Source organism: Toxorhynchites rutilus, chromosome 3, assembly GCF_029784135.1.
Source record: "Toxorhynchites rutilus septentrionalis strain SRP chromosome 3, ASM2978413v1, whole genome shotgun sequence".
Classification (NCBI taxonomy): Eukaryota; Metazoa; Arthropoda; class Insecta; order Diptera; family Culicidae; genus Toxorhynchites; species Toxorhynchites rutilus.
This window is the reverse complement of record NC_073746.1, coordinates 303793652-303811964: the sequence shown is the minus strand read 5'-3', so window position 1 is coordinate 303811964 and position 18313 is coordinate 303793652. Positions and strand designations below refer to the sequence as shown.

The 18313-nt window shown below is 37.1% G+C and overlaps 1 protein-coding gene and 1 long non-coding RNA gene across 2 annotated transcripts; both read left to right on the top strand.

Annotated features, from left to right (window-relative positions):
* The first annotated feature begins 939 nt into the window (after positions 1–939).
* Positions 940–2055, top strand: LOC129778687 (uncharacterized). The gene is made up of 3 exons (XR_008743477.1): positions 940–1098; positions 1160–1422; positions 1476–2055. It is a non-coding gene; the product is annotated as an uncharacterized LOC129778687 (long non-coding RNA).
* Positions 2056–16431: 14376 nt separating this feature from the next.
* LOC129774384 (uncharacterized) lies at positions 16432–18096 on the top strand. Its single transcript, XM_055778116.1, has 2 exons — positions 16432–17190; positions 17252–18096. The coding sequence occupies exons 1-2, from the start codon at positions 16432–16434 to the stop codon at positions 17438–17440; spliced, it is 948 nt and encodes a 315-aa protein (XP_055634091.1). The 3' UTR covers positions 17441–18096.
* Positions 18097–18313: the final 217 nt, after the last annotated feature.

Here is an 18313-nt window from a genome sequence, read left to right as displayed (position 1 = left end):
GAAAAATTGTTTTTCGAACCATCGATTAGTTTTGCAAAATCATATTTCAAAAACGAAAAAAATAGCATCTCTGATATCGATATATTTTATGCAAAAGTTCTCAGCTTTCAATCCATATTAAAAATAGGATCCATATTATATGCAAGTTAAATTTTTCTCAATTAAAGCTCATTGGCTTAAATTTGATATGTCGATCATCTAAATCGGTTGAGTGGTTCGAAAGTTATAAATTTTTGAAAAAAGTCATTTTGGGAAAAAGTGGAAAAAATGATTTTTGGGATCACCCTAAAATGGAAATGGGCACCCTAATGACAAATTAAAAAAATACGAGTTTAATGTTTTGCGATAAAGAACAAAATTACCACTTTTGACGAAGAGCTGAGAACAACTATATTAGTTTGGCATGGAATGGCTGTATATATATATATATACAGAATACAATCTTACGTGCATCGTGATGTACAAAGTATTAATGAATAAGTGAAAATTAACGTTAAAAGACATTTCTATAGATCTGCACACTTTTACAGACTTTTCCACATTTTTAACAGACATTCACATGTTTTTACAGACTTTTTTTAAAAATCATCTGGCAGCTCTTCCTTCCACTTTTTATCGAATATTTCCAAATCGCATGAGTAAACATTTACGTGACTCTGACTTTGTTTGTTTTTATTACGTTCGGAAAAACGTTATGACAAAGAGAGGGGACATTAAAAATGCGTTGCTCAGTGAAAGGCTGAGATGGTCTTTTAGAGATGCAATGGTAATTAAACAATTGACGGAAAAATGTAGTTCGTTCATTTTATAATTTTACTTATTTTTGCCCTTGACAACAATACCTCTTTTATAGTGTTGATTATCATAAGAAAAATAACACTCCTGATCGTTGGATCTCTTTTGACATTTCAATTGGATCTTTTTTGACAGCCGTTTTGATTCAGTCCGCACCAAGGTGCTATACTATAGGTGGACCGCAATGTCAAAATTGCTGTTCGGCCATTGCTCGTGAAAAAACAAATTTGTTTACAAAACATATCATATCTTTTGGTGACAAATTCATTCGTCGGCAAAATAGCTGCTCGCGCTTTACTGTAGGTAGGTAATGTTCTGGATTTTTTCGTATAACAATTTCTCATAATTGCTTCTACTTTTTCAGATATCTACAATCAGCGGTCGAATTAAAAACAGTGCAGAAGGATGTTTTGAGTATGTTTTAGCTTCTAGCCGCGCAATCAATGCTTTTTTTCCAAGCAAGATGTACTTCTGTTTGGATCCTATCGGCGAGGAAAAAAGTACTTACGGCGACGGTGACAAGAAATAGCGCTGATTGCGAGATTACCAGATCCAGAAGATCCGGAAGGGCTGTTACAAGTAATTGGTTTTGCTAGAGCAAAAGGAGGTTGACAATGATTGCAACAGGTTCGTGTTTATTTTTCAAATTAGTGGACTTTTGTGTTGCTAATATATTACAGGTGAAATAAACTGTTGGAATCACGACTATCGATCACGCCAGAAGATCCGGAAAAAGTTGTTGAAAGTAATTGGCCACAGAAAAGTATCCATTTATGAAGTCTATCTCCATCTCGGGGGAAAGTGTGGTAAACAATGTCCGGGTTGTTTTTCGTTATGCGGACCTTGTTTCCGCATCCTTTTACTGCACAATAATACGGCATCTGAAGAAAATAAGATATTCACAATATAATTTTGGCATGATAGAGAACCGCGAGATGAACGATTATCTGTGGAGGAGTTGGACAACAGATTTCTTAGACTTATAGCACTTTAATCACACTCACAAGCTCTTCAAATCCTCACTGTCCCCCAAAACTATTGAATAATATGTAATATAAATACCTTATTGCAGCTCTAGTACACTATTTTTCACGAATATATATTTGCTTATTTCTTTCTTCAGTTGTTTTCCTCAGCGAGTTGATATGAAACCATAACGACACAACCAAACAAAAAGTAAACAATGCAGAAAGCTACGTCTCGCAACTCGTCTCACGTATTGTCATGAAAGTGTCAAGAACGAAACACCTATAGTTTAGCATCTTGGTCCGCACTACCTAGATTGGAACCAACCGTCATTTGGTTAGGTGTCAGAAACAAAATAGTGAGTATCACTACTGAATATTTGGATCTCACGTGCCGTGAGAGGAATTGAGTGACTATGGTCAGCTTTTTTATGACATTGACGGTGATGGATTGCAGCTCTGATATTAAGTAGTTCGCCTGTGGCTCGTTTGGTATTTTCCAGATGGCAGTTAATGCACTTTACAAAGTCTGGTTTGCACTCTTCTGCCATGTGATGGCCGGCACATTTCGGGAAGCACGCTGGTTTTCTGCAATTCACTGCCTTGTGCCGGAATTATGAGCAATGAAAACAACGAAGAGCATTAGTTGTGTCGATTAGGTGGGAAAGGTGTAGATTCCCATCCCAGATTTACGCGTTGAAGTTTCATCAGAATACCATAACCACGGGCATCTGTTTCAATAGTGGCTGTCATCTGGTTTCGTTTCTCGTTTTTCGTCATTCGAACAACTTTCAATTCGCACTGATCATCTAAGCTGTTCTGCTTTTTCAGGTTTATTACTACACCTTCCTCACTCATATCCTCGAAGAAGCCGATGATTTTGATTCTAGGCTTGAGCAGTTTTTGTATTTCCACGTTGTATTTTCCCGAGAACGCAGCAACAGCTGCTTTGACGAGATTCAGTGCAAAGTCATTTGTTCCGCACCTCACGGCGTCTTCACCATTCTCCTTGAGCCAAATATCCTTCACTTCACGATTTTTGCCGATTATGTTAAAATTCAAATGTAGTTCTCATATGAAATGATAGTGAAACCAAGGGATTACTCTAAAGAAGCAATTGTGATATTAATTTTGACGTAGGACTACGTCTTTCATTTCTATACCGGGGTGTAAAATCAAAGTTTCGAAAACGAAAGCGTTACGCCGGAGACCGAGATTTTGAGCGTTAATAGCTCCTAAACAACTGAACGAAATGGTATGATAAACACTTCATTCGAAAGATAAAATGTCTACGCGTTCTATACTTGTTACTTTTTGATCCAAAAACTTGTTGCAACAGTCTTAAAATTTCTTTCAAAACAGGCTATTGAAATCACCAATCGGTGTATAAGCGAGCGCCGCTCGGAAATCCACTCAGTTCTAATTGAACAGCGATTGGAGCATGTTGTCGCTGTTGTGGTGAAGCTCTTCGTTTATCATGAAAGCGCGGATGAACGCTTTTTTACCAAGAGCCTGTTGTGCACCCTAGGCCAGAAGGGAATCCATCAGGAGGAGAGTGATGCCACAAACGGTTCCCCGGGAAAACATCGCTACACACACATACACGCGCGGAATTCTTTCCGTTTGGATGCCATTCAGCATTGAGAAAGTTCCGGAAAGATCTAATCTTTTCTGGAAAATAATCTGCCAGTTCTGTTCTGTGTTCTGTTTTCTATCCATGTAACACTGTGACCAAATATTTTTCAGTCAAGTACTATTAACAGGTGGTTATCGAGTTAGTATTAACCACTAGTGGGCTTCCAGTATCGAGGAAAATGTGGAAATATCTAATCGTTACTGAAAATAATCTGCCAGTTCCTCTGGGAATTTAAAAATACATTCATGTGAAAGAGTTTATTTGAATGTTTTCTATCAATGTAACACTGTGACCAAATACATTTGGTTTTGTGATTTTACCATCAGTAGGATATTTCCGTATCCAATATTGTATGCGCCCGCAATCGATTATTGCTCAGTCGCCGAAAGTTCCGAGCTCAGAGAGTTCATTCCCCTCTAGTTTGCCTTCCAAATTGCCATCGTAAACCACACCTTCTCTCGATTCAATCACACACAAAAAGCATACTTAAGCGATATTCTGGTGGTGAGACACATTCATTTTTCGTGAGGACATCGACAAGACAACATCGTTGCCTAACGTGCTGGAGGAGGTGAACGGCGAAGGATCGACACATACACGCGCAGAATTCTTTCCGTTTGGATGCCATACAGCATCGAGAAAGTTCCGGAAAGATCTAATCATTGCTGGAAAATAATCTGCCAGTTCCTCTGGGAATTTCAAAATACATTCATGTGAAAGAGTTTATTTTAATGTTTTCTATCCATGTAACACTGTGACCAAATATTTTTCAATCAAGTACTATTAACAGGTGGTTATCGAGTTAGTATTAACCACTGGTGGGCTTCCAGTATCGAGGAAAATGTGGAAATATCTAATCGTTGCTGGAAAATAATCTGCCAGTTCCCCTTGGAATTGAAAATTACATTCAAGCGAAAGAGTTTATTTTAATGTTTTCTATCCATAAAATATCCATATAATACATTTGGGTTTGTGATTTGTCAATCAAGTACAGTTAGCAGGTTAGCTTCTGAAGATTATTCTTCAGAACAAGGTTTTTCGTATCCTATATTGGATGCATAAAACCTTGTGCCTCCAACGTAACGCTCTCGTTTTCGAAGTCCCCCAAATATTCATTATTTCATTCATTCAGAATGGATTTAGATTCAACTTCGAACAAATGATCTCTAAATCAACGATAGTCCTACGTCACCCTTGCGGTTATACCATAGATATAACCCACTTCCTGTTTTATAGTTATGTCATCAGTGCATTAAGCATTTCAAGATATTAGAACAAAGTGTCCGAAATATGATTCAGAACGGTACGTAAATTGTGAACGACGCCTAATCACATTTTTACATGAAAATAATGACCTATGATTTAAATTTTATGAATATCCCTTGATAGAGTATCATGTTTTCTGCAAGGAGTATTGAACAGAACATTTCCGTTAAGGATTTTCTATTACGATGGTGAAATTGTTGGTGTATATATAGAAATAATTTGAATACTAGTCGAGTAACAGTCGAGTGAGTATTACGAACTCAAAAAGAACAAACAATATCAATCAATTATTTTCGTTCAAGATTGAAAAACCCGGCAATACATGGAATGGAAACTAGAATGGAGAAATGTTGTATTTTCCGGCGAAAAAAGTTCAATTTGGATGGTCCGGACTGTTACATTTGCTATTGGTACAATATAATTCAACGGCATGTCGTGAGATCGAAGCGAAACTTTGAGGGCGTTTGTTTGTTTGATAAGTTTGACAGTGTGAGGAGCCGTTTCCTATCACACCAAGCTTCTCATTTGTTTCATTTTCACCCGAATGAACTCCGAAAAGTATCTTCAATTACTGGAGGACGTTTTGATTGGCCATATTGAGAATAACGCTACCGAGGATTTCATTTTTTATCAGCAGGATTATGCATAGATCCACGTTTCCAAGAAATCGAAGGCATGGTTTGCCGAGAAGGACATTCCGCTTCTTGAATGACCAGCTGGCAGTCGATTGCAATCCCATAGAGAACTTATGGAAAATCTTGGCCGAGATGGTCTATGCAAACGGATGACAATTTGACAACATTTCCAGTCATTTCCAGTCTTTTATGAGCAAAACTGTACAAAGAATTGACTTAATTTTAAAAATATTGAGGAAAAATAGGGTGCGGCTAAACGAATGTCTACCACTGTATAAAAATGGATTTCTGTCTGTCTGATTCAAGAACCATCTGAAGAATAAAAAACTGGGGAACGAAGCAAAACTCAAAACGACGACTACGGAGATCTGGGAGGCACTTCCGTCTACAGTGACCAGAAATCTCACCTCGGTGCTTACAGAAAGTGCTGGACGCCAAAGGGGGGCCATACCAAATACTAGGGGATTGATTTTTGTTATCTGTTAACTTTTCTGAATTGATTTCAATTTTCTTTTTAAGAAAAACTTGAACTGTACACTCAACTTTCCCACATCTCGATTAGAGATTTTTTGTTTGTATTTCAAATACGAAGTAGAAATGTGAACAATTCATTTTTTTCTTATCACTACATGAGAGTAAAATGCATCGAATTTGCGATGAATATAAGTCGTATTTAACTAATTACTTTTCAACCCTGAAAAACGCATAAATAACAAACCAGCAAGAGGTTTATACTCAATTTTGAGATTGACTGTATGTTTGCATGTTATTGGTATAGAGTAGCGCGTAATTTTGGTGACTATTCCGCTGTAATAATTATTCAAACAAAGCTCAATCTTTTCGATCCATATAAATTCTATGCAGATATCACATTTGCCTGCCCAACAGATGACTAAAGCACATGCACTCTGCAAGCGCCCTATTAGTGTGAGTTCGTTTACAGTGCAGATACAGATGCAGATACAGTTCTCATCTAAACACGTATAGGCGAAGTGTGTAATACGCACCCCCCCAAGGGAGAATGGATTTATCTTGACCGTGCTCTTAAAAATTAAGCTAACAACTACGTCAGTACGTAGATTAGTTAACCCTCAGTCATCTGTAATCGTTATGTATTTTAGATACCGTCGACGGGGGTGAAAATGGGTCAAAAAAGGTAGTTTTCGAACTTTTTGTTGAATAACTATCGTAAATTAGAGTAAAACACAATTCTGATTACGTAGAAATGTTCTCTAATGATGAACACGCGTATGTGTTCGAGGAATTGTTGAATAATATTAATGTTTCACTGAACGTTCACTGATTAGTTGAAAGTTGACTCAATCTCACCCCTTAGAGGAGGTGACAATGGGTCAAAGTAGTGAATAAAGGGTGTGTCACATCAAATTGCATCACGGAAAAAACGCTGTAGAAATTTAATTTTTAGGAATTATATCTTCAGCTTTTGCTTATAATCAGATAAGAGTGTATAGATCACGTTGGCCATGCTTCACTGTAAATTTTTCGTAAATTTGGAAAAATGTCGTCGAACGAAGAGTGTCGTCAGCAGAGTACTAAAACGATACTTCGAAAACCTAACCATCGACCGGAAGGTAAAGAACGGCAAAAATGGATGCTCCGTCAGTGAAAAAGATCACAAGCGCGTAGTTAAGCAGTTTAGACGTGATCCGAGAAGTTCGGTCCGGGATGTCGCCAATAAGCTGAATTTGTCAAGTTCATTTGTCCAGCGGACCAAGCAGCGGGAGGGCCTGCGTACATACAAGGTTCAGAAGGCTTCTAACCGCGACGAAAGGCAAAACATGGTGGGGAAGACGCGAGCCCGGAAGCTGTACACCGAAATGCTGACGAAGCCGCATTGCCTGGTAATGGACGACGAAACCTACGTCAAAGCGGACTTTCGTCAGCTGCCGGGCCTGTTGTTCTTCTCCGCAGAGGACAAATTCAGCGTTCCGGAGGAGATTCGCAAGCAGAAACTATCCAAGTTTGCCAAAAAGTACATGGTGTGGCAAGCGATCCGCTCTTGCGGAAAGCGGAGCGCCCCCTTCGTGATGACCGGCACGGTAAACGGGCAGGTTTACCTTAAGGAGTGCCTACAGAAGCGCTTACTACCACTATTGAAGCAGTACGAGGGCCCGACCATCTTCTGGCCGGATCTCGCTTCGTGCCACTATTCAAAGGACGTGTTGGAGTGGTACGAAGCCAACGGGGTCACCTTCGTGCCAAAGGAAATGAACCCGCCCAACGCGCCGGAGCTTCGCCCAATAGAGAAATATTGGGCGATTATGAAGCAGGCCCTCCGGAAGAACCCAAAAGTTGTCAAATCAGAGGCGGACTTCAAGAGAAAATGGATTTCTGTTCAAAAAAAAACTACAACCTGACGTTGTACAGAACCTTATGGACGGGGTAAAGAGGAAGGTGCGAGCTTACGGGCTTGGGCTCGAAGTATGAATAAAAAGAAAATGCCAAAAGTTGTTTAATAGTTTTTATTTTACTGTCTAAAATTTTCAAAAGGATCGGTCTACTGGGCGAATTTCTACAGCGTTTTTTCCGTGATGCAATTTGATGTGACACACCCTTTATTCATTTCTACTAAAAATTATGTTTATAAATCAATTACCAATAAATTCAAGATAATTTAACAACATGTAAGTGTCTTGAATGATTATTCAAGTTACGAAAATAGTGTCAATCCACCTAGAAGTGCGATGGAAATGTTTATTCCTAGGCATTCCATGTCAAACCTATATAGTGGTTCTCAGATTTTCGAGAAAAGTGGTAGTTTTGTTCTTTATCGCAAAACATTAGACCCGTATTTTTTATTACTAGGGTGATCATTTCCATTTTAGGGTTGCCCAATGTTTCCCCATTTTTTCCAAAACTGATTTTTTTTAAATTCACAACTTTTGAACTACTGTACCAAATTTTTTTAGAAACTCATAATTTTTGAACTACTGCACCGATTCAGATGATCGTCATGTCAAATTAAAGCTAATTTTTTTTTTGAAAAGGATTACACTTGCAGAGATCTTGTATTTAGTGATTGTATTTTTTTTTATAGTTTACATTGTCTCGGGACCAAGGGCGCTATATTTTTTAATATTTTTTCTTGAAAGCTGAGATTTTCTTAAAATCATTTTTCCTTTTTTTCCAAAAAAGTTTTTTTTTAAATCCATAACCGGGCAAATTCAGAGATCGATATACCAATTTGAAGGCACATGAAATATCACATATGCATAAAAATTGGATTCTAGTCGCATAGATGTTGTCCAATCGCATTGGAATATTGAACGAAAACTGAAAACATGTTAACTTCGAAAAATCACTCGAAAACGAAAAAAAACATATCTCTGATATTCGGATATGTTATGTAAAAAAACCTCAGCTTTCAAGAAAAAATACAAAAAATATGGTGACCTTAGTTCCGAAACCATGTAAGCTATTAAAAACCATTACAATCAATAATTACGAAAACAAAATCTGGTTTTTTCCAAGTATATTTTTTTTTAAATTTACACTTGATTCGCTCATTCCTTTTAATTTGATATATCGATCATCTAAATCGGTGCAGTAGTTCAAAAGTTATGAATTATTGAAATAGGTCATTTTTGGAAGAAAAAAAAAACGGGGAAAAGTAGATTTTTCGGACCACCATGGAATGGGAATGGCCACCTTGATAAAAAATTAAATAAAAATACGGGTCTAATATTTTACGATGACGAATAAAACTACCAATTTTCATGAAAATCTGATAATCACTATATCGGTTTGGCATGGAATTCTATTTTGTGCTTGTACCATTCTCACCCTCAATCAGTGTAAAAAAGAGTTTATTTCCGAAAATATTGATAATCGAATGGAAAAAGACGGGTGGGTAATGTCGGGGACATAACCGGAGAGACGTAGGTAGTGGTGAACTACACCAAGGGGTGTCCATTATTCGAATATCATGGAGCACAGATCCCAGAATGATCAACTTTTCATGTACAAAATTACAGAAAAAAAAATCAAAGGATAAAATAAAACCTCAGCACTCAGCATACACTCAAACGTTAAGATTCAAATACGAAAAAATCAAAATTTGTCGTGCAAATGTTGTGCGGTGCAAACGTTGCAGGGGTTATTGTTCAGCCGGCAACGAACACATACTTGATGGCAAACATATCGTAATTGGAATTTACCGTCTAGTATCGTGATATAATTGGGCTTTGCACTCCTCATGCATAATTGTGTTCTACTAGTCAAGTTCTTCATTTGATACCCATATATAATATGTAATCCGCCATTTTGTGGTGGCGGCCCTTTTGGATTTGCATTTTTCATAAATAACTGTGATCTACTAGTCAATCCCTTTCTATGATACCCATATTGATGGGGCTTTGCGAAAATATGTAATCCGCCATTTTGTAGCGGTCGCCATCTTGGATTTCAATATCATGAAATATGCAGTTATATAATGACTGCAGAGATAAAGGTGTGTTCCAAATTTCAGTTCAACCGGTCAACAGGAAAGGGGTCAAATTTCAATTAATGTGGTACAGTGCTATAGACAAACATGTTACATACAAACATACAAATATGTCACTGCTAAATAAAACCGTTTGAAAACTCCAGCATTCTATCAAATCGAGCGCGATTAGCCACTCATTCATCCGGCGCGACGCTTCCACCGCTTTTAACACACTTCGATTGCTGTCCTGCTCCATATCCCATTGAAACTCCTATCTTTCACTCTTGCGGTATCGCACCGCATACATCGCCGGCAAATGCAGCGATATCTCTTATGCTGAAAATCAATTTCAAGATAGCGTCTTTCCTGCTTGGCATCCGATGATAGAATGTGGCCAAGCCCCACCATCGCTCACTTTATATAGCCATATAGTTAACGTTGTAGCGACCAAGGCGCCTCTATTTATACCAGGTGAAACAATCATATGAAATGCACTTTCAGCCATATTGGAATTGCTGTCCAAAAATATTATTATATCCAAAAAGTCTGCAACAAAAATAAAATGTGTTTTACAGATATGTCTGTAAATTTACAAACATATTTGTAAATCTGGCATCTCTGGTGGTCTGAGAATTCAATGCAAGAAATCGATTGAAAACATGCATGAATTTGCTTGAAAATGAAGTGGATTGAGTCCGCACCACTTAGGTTGCAAGCAACAAAAACTTTATAGAAATGATGTAGAAAATTACACCGAAAGTCGCTTCCAAAGAAAATTATTTTTCTTATTTTGACGTGGGACTACGTCTAACCGGAATATATGGAGGGTAAAATGAAAACCTAAACACAGAACATGCAGGAAAAAATGAAAGATTTCGAATGCTTATAGCTCGAACATTTCGTACTGGATAGGAGAGATGTTTGCATCACTTGATAGGGAATATTTCTACGCATCTATCGCAACTAACAAAATGTTGTTTTTCATTAGATATACAATTGAATAACTGTAAAATATTAGGCGTTATCTAAACGCCCTAACTGCATCGTTTTACGGTTTCCCTAACACAGCCATCAAAACCAAGCAGCCTTGGGGAAATCGGCATTGCAAATATATGAAAGTAGGGGGACTTTTGTTCTCATCGAAAAATGTTCCCTAACACAGACTTTAAAACCAAGCAGCGAAATCGGCATTGCAAACACACGAAAGAGCCTAGAGGCGAGTGAACTGAAAAGTTTAAACCCTCTTCAAGCCAAAAAGAAGAAAAAGAACACACGAAAGTAGGGGGAGCTTTTGTTCCCACCGAAATGTGTTCCCTAATAGAGATTTCTAAACCAAGGTGCCTGGAGAAATCGGTATTTCAAATTCATGCAAGTCGGGGGTATTTTTGTTCCGACTGGAATGTGTTTCTCTAACACAGACTTCAAATCCATGAAGCGTGGGGAAATCGGCATTGCGAATTCATACAAATCGGGAGTATTTTTGTTCCGATTGAAATGTGTTTCCCTAACACAGACTTCAAAACCGAGGTTTCTGGGGAAATCGGCTCTGCAAATAAATGCAAACTGCGAGTACTTTTGTCCTCGCTTGCCTTTGTGCAGAGTGGAATATGTCTGTCCTAACATGATCTTCTAAACTTAGGAACCTGGGAAAATCGTGCAGCCACTAGAAGCGAATGAACTTCCCAGTTTCAAGCAAAATCGAGATTCGAGAAGTATGTACACTTTTGGGATGTAAACTTCAGAGCGAAATGTAAAATAAAATAATCGTTTGATATTTTTTTGTTGTCTTTATTGGAAAGATTTTCAGCCTTAGGCTGGTTCATCAAACGTTTGATAATTCTTCCGTACATATATTTTGTTCTAGTCATCATACCAAACGTAAAAAGTCCGTCATTAAATTTACTTGTAACGAAGAACAATCAATCACAATAAATGAATTGACTTTACACGGCATTTGTTCATTTTTTTCACTCACAGAGCAAATATATTGAACTCAATTGAATTTGGAAACTGTTTCATTCAATCAAGAATTTAATCAATACAAACGAATGATTGCTAAGCTAAGGTAGTTCCACGTGAACCTTGCGGTTATATCATAGATATAACCCACTCATTTTTTTAAAAACATGTTACAAATGTAAAACTTGCGTGGTAGGATTCTATCATTGACTAGCACGATTGCCTATATCCATTGCATTGCTATTCTTGCTGGTTTACGAGGAAATCTGGCGGATCAAATAGCCCGGCAGTCGCGTATTGTTTACAAGCATCAGAACGCTGCCGTCGGCTCTCTACAAACTGATACGACGCTCATTCGAACGATGCCTACTATGTTCACCTTTGCGAATTTATGTGAAAAAGGGGGGCTGATTTTGTAGAATTTCATTCTCATTTCCACTACTCTCGCATGTGAAAATGCAAAAATGGCGTATCCTAGCAATAACAAAACAAACAACCCCCGCTCCACAAACCGTAATAGCCTTCTTATTGAAGTGATGATGTTGCTTCACCTGTTACACATTGATATAAGCGCCTTGGTAGCGACCGCCTATATTTATTTATAATCTCCTTTTTTGTCTCCCTCTTTCGCTTTGTCCATACGGTTCGCTCATACCCGTGGTTGCTTGTAATGAATAGCTCTTAGCTGCGGGAGCGCAGACAAAATATATTGGAAAGTAGGGAATTCTTTCTTCCAATTTTTCATCAATTTGAACTTTATATGAGCTGAAAACCCGTAATGTGTAGCATATGAACAATTGCTGAGGATATTTCCTATCAATTAGTGTATTTGGAACCAAAATCCATTCATTACCTGAGAAGGTATTAACGTTCAAAAACTGAACACTTTTTTACACCGAAATATTGAAATGGGCCCCTATATTGAAAGGTTAGACGTAGTCCCCTAACGTAGTCAAAAAAATTGATGTTCAAAATCAGTAATGACTCATCTGGCAATACTTTAAAGAATAATTCTATCCAATATTTACAATTTTATGAGTTCTGTATCATGCTGGGCATGAGATTTTTTCTGAGGTGTTATTTGATGGCTATTTACACATCAAACTTCGATGAATTTTTAAATAATAACTATTTGTACTGCAGTTAAGTATTATGCATTGGAAGTTGTGGATATATGTCTCCTATTAAACGTCTCACAGCTTTCAAAAATATTCGCAATATTTGTCAAGATATTTCCAATAGTAATATTCTCCATTTTTGACTCAATTTCACCCCCATAACCCATTTTCATTCCCACAAATTTTATTCGGGAGGCGCCCAAATTTTATATTTTTCAACCACACGGTGGTCAATGGCTCAGCAGAAGTATAGTATGTTCATAAGCTGTTTCTCTCAGAGACTATAAAGTTCAGAGAAACAACTTGTATGAATGAGAGATTCCACCAATCCATTCACTTCATGCCCACCAGCGAAGAGAGGAAACTGTTTCTCCGGTGAGCGTGTTCTTCCAGTATTCGTGCATTAATTCTCCAGTCCGCGCTCTTTTGTTTTCTCTGAGCACATAGTATAGATGTCAGATGTGAAGACATGTTTTCGTTTTGAAGACATTTAATTTTGTGGAAACATACTGAGGTCAAGTATGTGAAAATAATCGTTTGCGAGATTTAACGAACATGATTTAGAAATATCGTGATGGTTTAAATGATTTTTCGAGCCACCGGTATACATGGAAAAAACATATCTAAAAAACGAAAAAATAGCATCTCTGTTATCGAGGTATGTTATGTAAAAGCCTCTCATCTTTCAAGAAAAAATATAAAAAATAGCACCCTCTAGTCCAAAGTCATAAAAAAAATAAAAAACGATTACAATCAATAATTACTAAAATAAAATTATTTTTTTCGCAAGTTAAATATTTCTGAATAAAAGGCTAGATCATTAGCTTCAATTTGATATGTCAATCATCTAAATTGGTTAAGTGATTCAAAAGAATTTTCATTTGTCATTTTTGGGGAAAAGTGGAAAAAAATGATTTTTCGGACCACCCCAAGATGGAAATGGGCACTCAAATGAAAAAATAAATAATACGGGCCTAATATTTTGTGATAAAGAACAAAAATACCACTTTTGACGAAAATCTGAGATCCACTATATCGGTTTTGCATGGAATGGCTGTATATATACCCGGCAAACGTTGTTCTGCCATAAAAAATATTTCTAGTGAATAAGTTAGTTGTAAAATAAAAAATAACTTATGTGTTGTAAGTGTGTTTAAATGTTCTAACGATCTACACATACATACGTGAAATGTTTGTGACTCTTGTGTTCATACTTGTGTTTTACATACCGAGGAATAGACCGCCAAGTCGACGATCACTAACAAAAATAAAAAAAAAACGCAAACCATTCCTCGTACTCTATTCCCGATATTCCATTTACGAATCTGACATGTTTGATCGCTTGAACGTAAAATGTAAAGTGAAAAAATGAATATCTTTTTGTCGTAAAGTAGACGAATTAAATAAAGAAAATCAATATAAATTTCGTTGTTGCAAATGTGTTGTTCTTTATCGAACCACAAAACTTAACATTAATAAGAGCATTGAATATTTTGCTCAGCTGAGGTGAATATGTCACGGCCGAACGATTTTCCATGTCAATATCTGTGTTGTTAATTTTAATTAAAAAACTTCATACACACCAGATGGACCAACCAGAAATACAGCCGGGCCGCAGGATGAATATCACTGGGCTAACGTCATGTGTATTAATATAAACTAAATATAATCACTTTTCTGTACTATGTGACTATGACTATGTAACTATGGAAAAATGTCATACGGTGATCAAATATCTTTGATGTGATTAATAGAGCCAGTTTTCAAAAACCTGTGAAATATTATTATATCCAAAAAGTCTGCAACAAAAATAAAATGTGTTTTACAGATATGTCTGTAAATTTACAAACATATTTGTAAATCTGGCATCTCTGGTGGTCTGAGAATTCAATGCAAGAAATCGATTGAAAACATGCATGAATTTGCTTGAAAATGAAGTGGATTGAGTCCGCACCACTTAGGTTGCAAGCAACAAAAACTTTATAGAAATGATGTAGAAAATTACACCGAAAGTCGCTTCCAAAGAAAATTATTTTTCTTATTTAGACGTGGGACTACGTCTAACCGGAATATATGGAGGGTAAAATGAAAACCTAAACACAGAACATGCAGGAAAAAATGAAAGATTTCGAATGCTTATAGCTCGAACATTTCGTACTGGATAGGAGAGATGTTTGCATCACTTGATAGGGAATATTTCTACGCATCTATCGCAACTAACAAAATGTTGTTTTTCATTAGATACACAATTGAATAACTGTAAAATATTAGGCGTTATCTAAACGCCCTAACTGCATCGTTTTACGGTTTCCCTAACACAGCCATCAAAACCAAGCAGCCTTGGGGAAATCGGCATTGCAAATATATGAAAGTAGGGGGACTTTTGTTCTCATCGAAAAATGTTCCCTAACACAGACTTTAAAACCAAGCAGCGAAATCGGCATTGCAAACACACGAAAGAGCCTAGAGGCGAGTGAACTGAAAAGTTTAAACCCTCTTAAAGCCAAAAAGAAGAAAAAGAACACACGAAAGTAGGGGGAGCTTTTGTTCCCACCGAAATGTGTTCCCTAATAGAGATTTCTAAACCAAGGTGCCTGGAGAAATAGGTATTTCAAATTCATGCAAGTCGGGGGTATTTTTGTTCCGACTGGAATGTGTTTCCCTAACACAGACTTCAAATCCATGAAGCGTGGGGGAATCGGCATTGCGAATTCATACAAATCGGGAGTATTTTTGTTCCGATTGAAATGTGTTTCCCTAACACAGACTTCAAAACCGAGGTTTCTGGGGAAATCGGCTCTGCAAATAAATGCAAACTGCGAGTACTTTTGTCCTCGCTTGCCTTTGTGCAGAGTGGAATATGTCTGTCCTAACATGATCTTCTAAACTTAGGAACCTGGGAAAATCGTGCAGCCACTAGAAGCGAATGAACTTCCCAGTTTCAAGCAAATTCGAGATTCGAGAAGTATGTACACTTTTGGGATGTAAACTTCAGAGGGAAATGTAAAATAAAATAATCGTTTGATATTTTTTTGTTGTCTTTATTGGAAAGATTTTCAGCCTTAGGCTGGTTCATCAAACGTTTGATAATTCTTCCGTACATATATTTTGTTCTAGTCATCATACCAAACGTAAAAAGTCCGTCATTAAATTTACTTGTAACGAAGAACAATCAATCACAATAAATGAATTGACTTTACACGGCATTTGTTCATTTTTTTCACTCACAGAGCAAATATATTGAACTCAATTGAATTTGGAAACTGTTTCATTCAATCAAGAATTTAATCAATACAAACGAATGATTGCTAAGCTAAGGTAGTTCCACGTGAACCTTGCGGTTATATCATAGATATAACCCACTCATTTTTTTAAAAACATGTTACAAATGTAAAACTTGCGTGGTAGGATTCTATCATTGACTAGCACGATTGCCTATATCCATTGCATTGCTATTCTTGCTGGTTTACGAGGAAATCTGGCGGATCAAATAGCCCGGCAGTCGCGTTTTAGACACATCTCCTCTACGCGCTGAAGCATGAGCAAATAGATAAGCCACAATAACAAACAAAAATCCCCGACAGCTCGGTCGGTCAGTCAGTTGTTGACGATGAATGAATTGCTGAGGGCTACTATCGAGGAGTTCGTATCGTCGCCCGCCTTTGGTTTGGTGCGATGCAGACTGAACAGGTTCTACGATCGATTGCGGGTGGCGACCCAGAAGTGCTCTGTGACCGTGGATGACAATTCCTACTATGTGGTACCGTATAAAGATCGAGCGGTCCATTTCCTGATGGAAGTGCTTGACGCAACCCCCACTGCTAGTACAAATGACAGCTCGACAGAAAGAGGAATGTTGCTTCCCGGGAGGTCAACCATAGCGGGAAAAACAGCCATCTTGCTTGAGAAGGTGGTGAATGCTATGGACAGTTCGAGGTTTGCAATCATTCCGCTTGTATTCGTTTCATTGGAATTGAGCCAAAAACATCGTATATACGAATCTGTGCTGTTCAAAACGATGAGGAGATCGGGTGAGGTGTGTTATCTGGATATGAACGGCCGGATGTATAATACGTTTGATGAATTCATGCGACACAATATGCTGCCCTACGGTATACTATGCTATGAGAAACTGTTAAGGATTGGCGGTACATCTTTAAGATTCAAGCAAAAGATAGTGGGTGTGAGGAGAAGATTATGGCAATCAGCCGATATACTTTTGGTCACGATCTATCTCATCAGTTGTATAGGATTACTAAAGGAATCTATCCCATCCTTCGGACTACTGACGGCTGGTTCGAACATGTACTTGATGACCAGAGGAGTGCAGAATTATTTCGATTTGGGACATTTCAGGGGATTCAGCACTGTATGTAATATAGCATAACAGATAGCCAACACATATCTAAAACTCTTTTCAACCATTTTAGACAAGAAAAAAATTGATCAATATCATGCTGATTACGATGAACGTTGTCACTTTGAGTGTGGTCAGCGTTCCATTTTCTTTTAGGATGGTTGAGCAACTAAGCGAATATTCACTTGCGCTGTTGGGAGGTACTGGGTTGGTTTCGCTTTCATGGATGTTCCAGCAGTTATTATTATCGCAAAGCGTTTAGTAAAATGATGCGCACCTTCCATGTATGCTTTCTTTTGAATTTTTTTTAGTATACGGAGTTTTCATTAACACTTTCGTCGCCTAAAGCGACATTTCTGAGTTTCTCGCGGGGCTCAATTTGCGGATAAATTATTAAATGAAGATCAAACTTAGTTTGTAGTCAACTTTTATATGATTATGTAATATTTCTCTCAATTTGAAGACGAATTGACAACAATAACACATGCCAAAGTCATATTCTACGGGTTTCAACAAAAACTGCAATACAAACCATCCGTACTATAAATTATTAAAAGCATAGTATAAACATTATAATGATATGGCTATAATTTTATTACTTTTTCAAATATCCTATAGTTACATTCAGTGCCTATTCTATCAAATTCCTTTTGAAAATCTTATTCAATTTGAACGACGGAGGTGTCACCCATCTCTGGGTGACGGGGCGACCAACGTGTTAAATGATGTGTGATAAAAATCAGTGGAATAAAAAATAAAAACAAGGATAGAATGAAAATATTTGGCGCAATATCCATGTAATCGATATAGAAAAAGGCTCATTTGAAAAAAATCAAGTTTTATAATACAATCACAATGCTCTTGTTTAAAAGTTCTTGTTATAACACTTGTTGAATTTCAGTGGATAAAAATCGAAGACTCATGTTTTGGATTTTTTTTTTAATTGAAAAACTAAAATATTTGTTCTGTCAGAATGTCAGAATAACGATTTTTTTCTTGTATTTGTTTCAATTCGAAATTCTGTCCAAAGAGTTGTTAACTGAATAAAGGTGTTTAAAAAATTTAAATTTACAATAATATTCAGTGCAAATCATTTTCAATTTTCGTTTATAGATAAGATCTTTTCGATATTGTC

Coding starts and splice junctions, on each gene's coding strand:
- LOC129774384 (XM_055778116.1), top strand. CDS start 16,432: ATGAATGAATTGCTGAGGGCTACTATCGAGGAGTTCGTATCGTCGCCC. Junction 17,191..17,251: donor ATTTCAGGGGATTCAGCACT/GTATGTAATATA, acceptor CAACCATTTTAG/ACAAGAAAAAAATTGATCAA.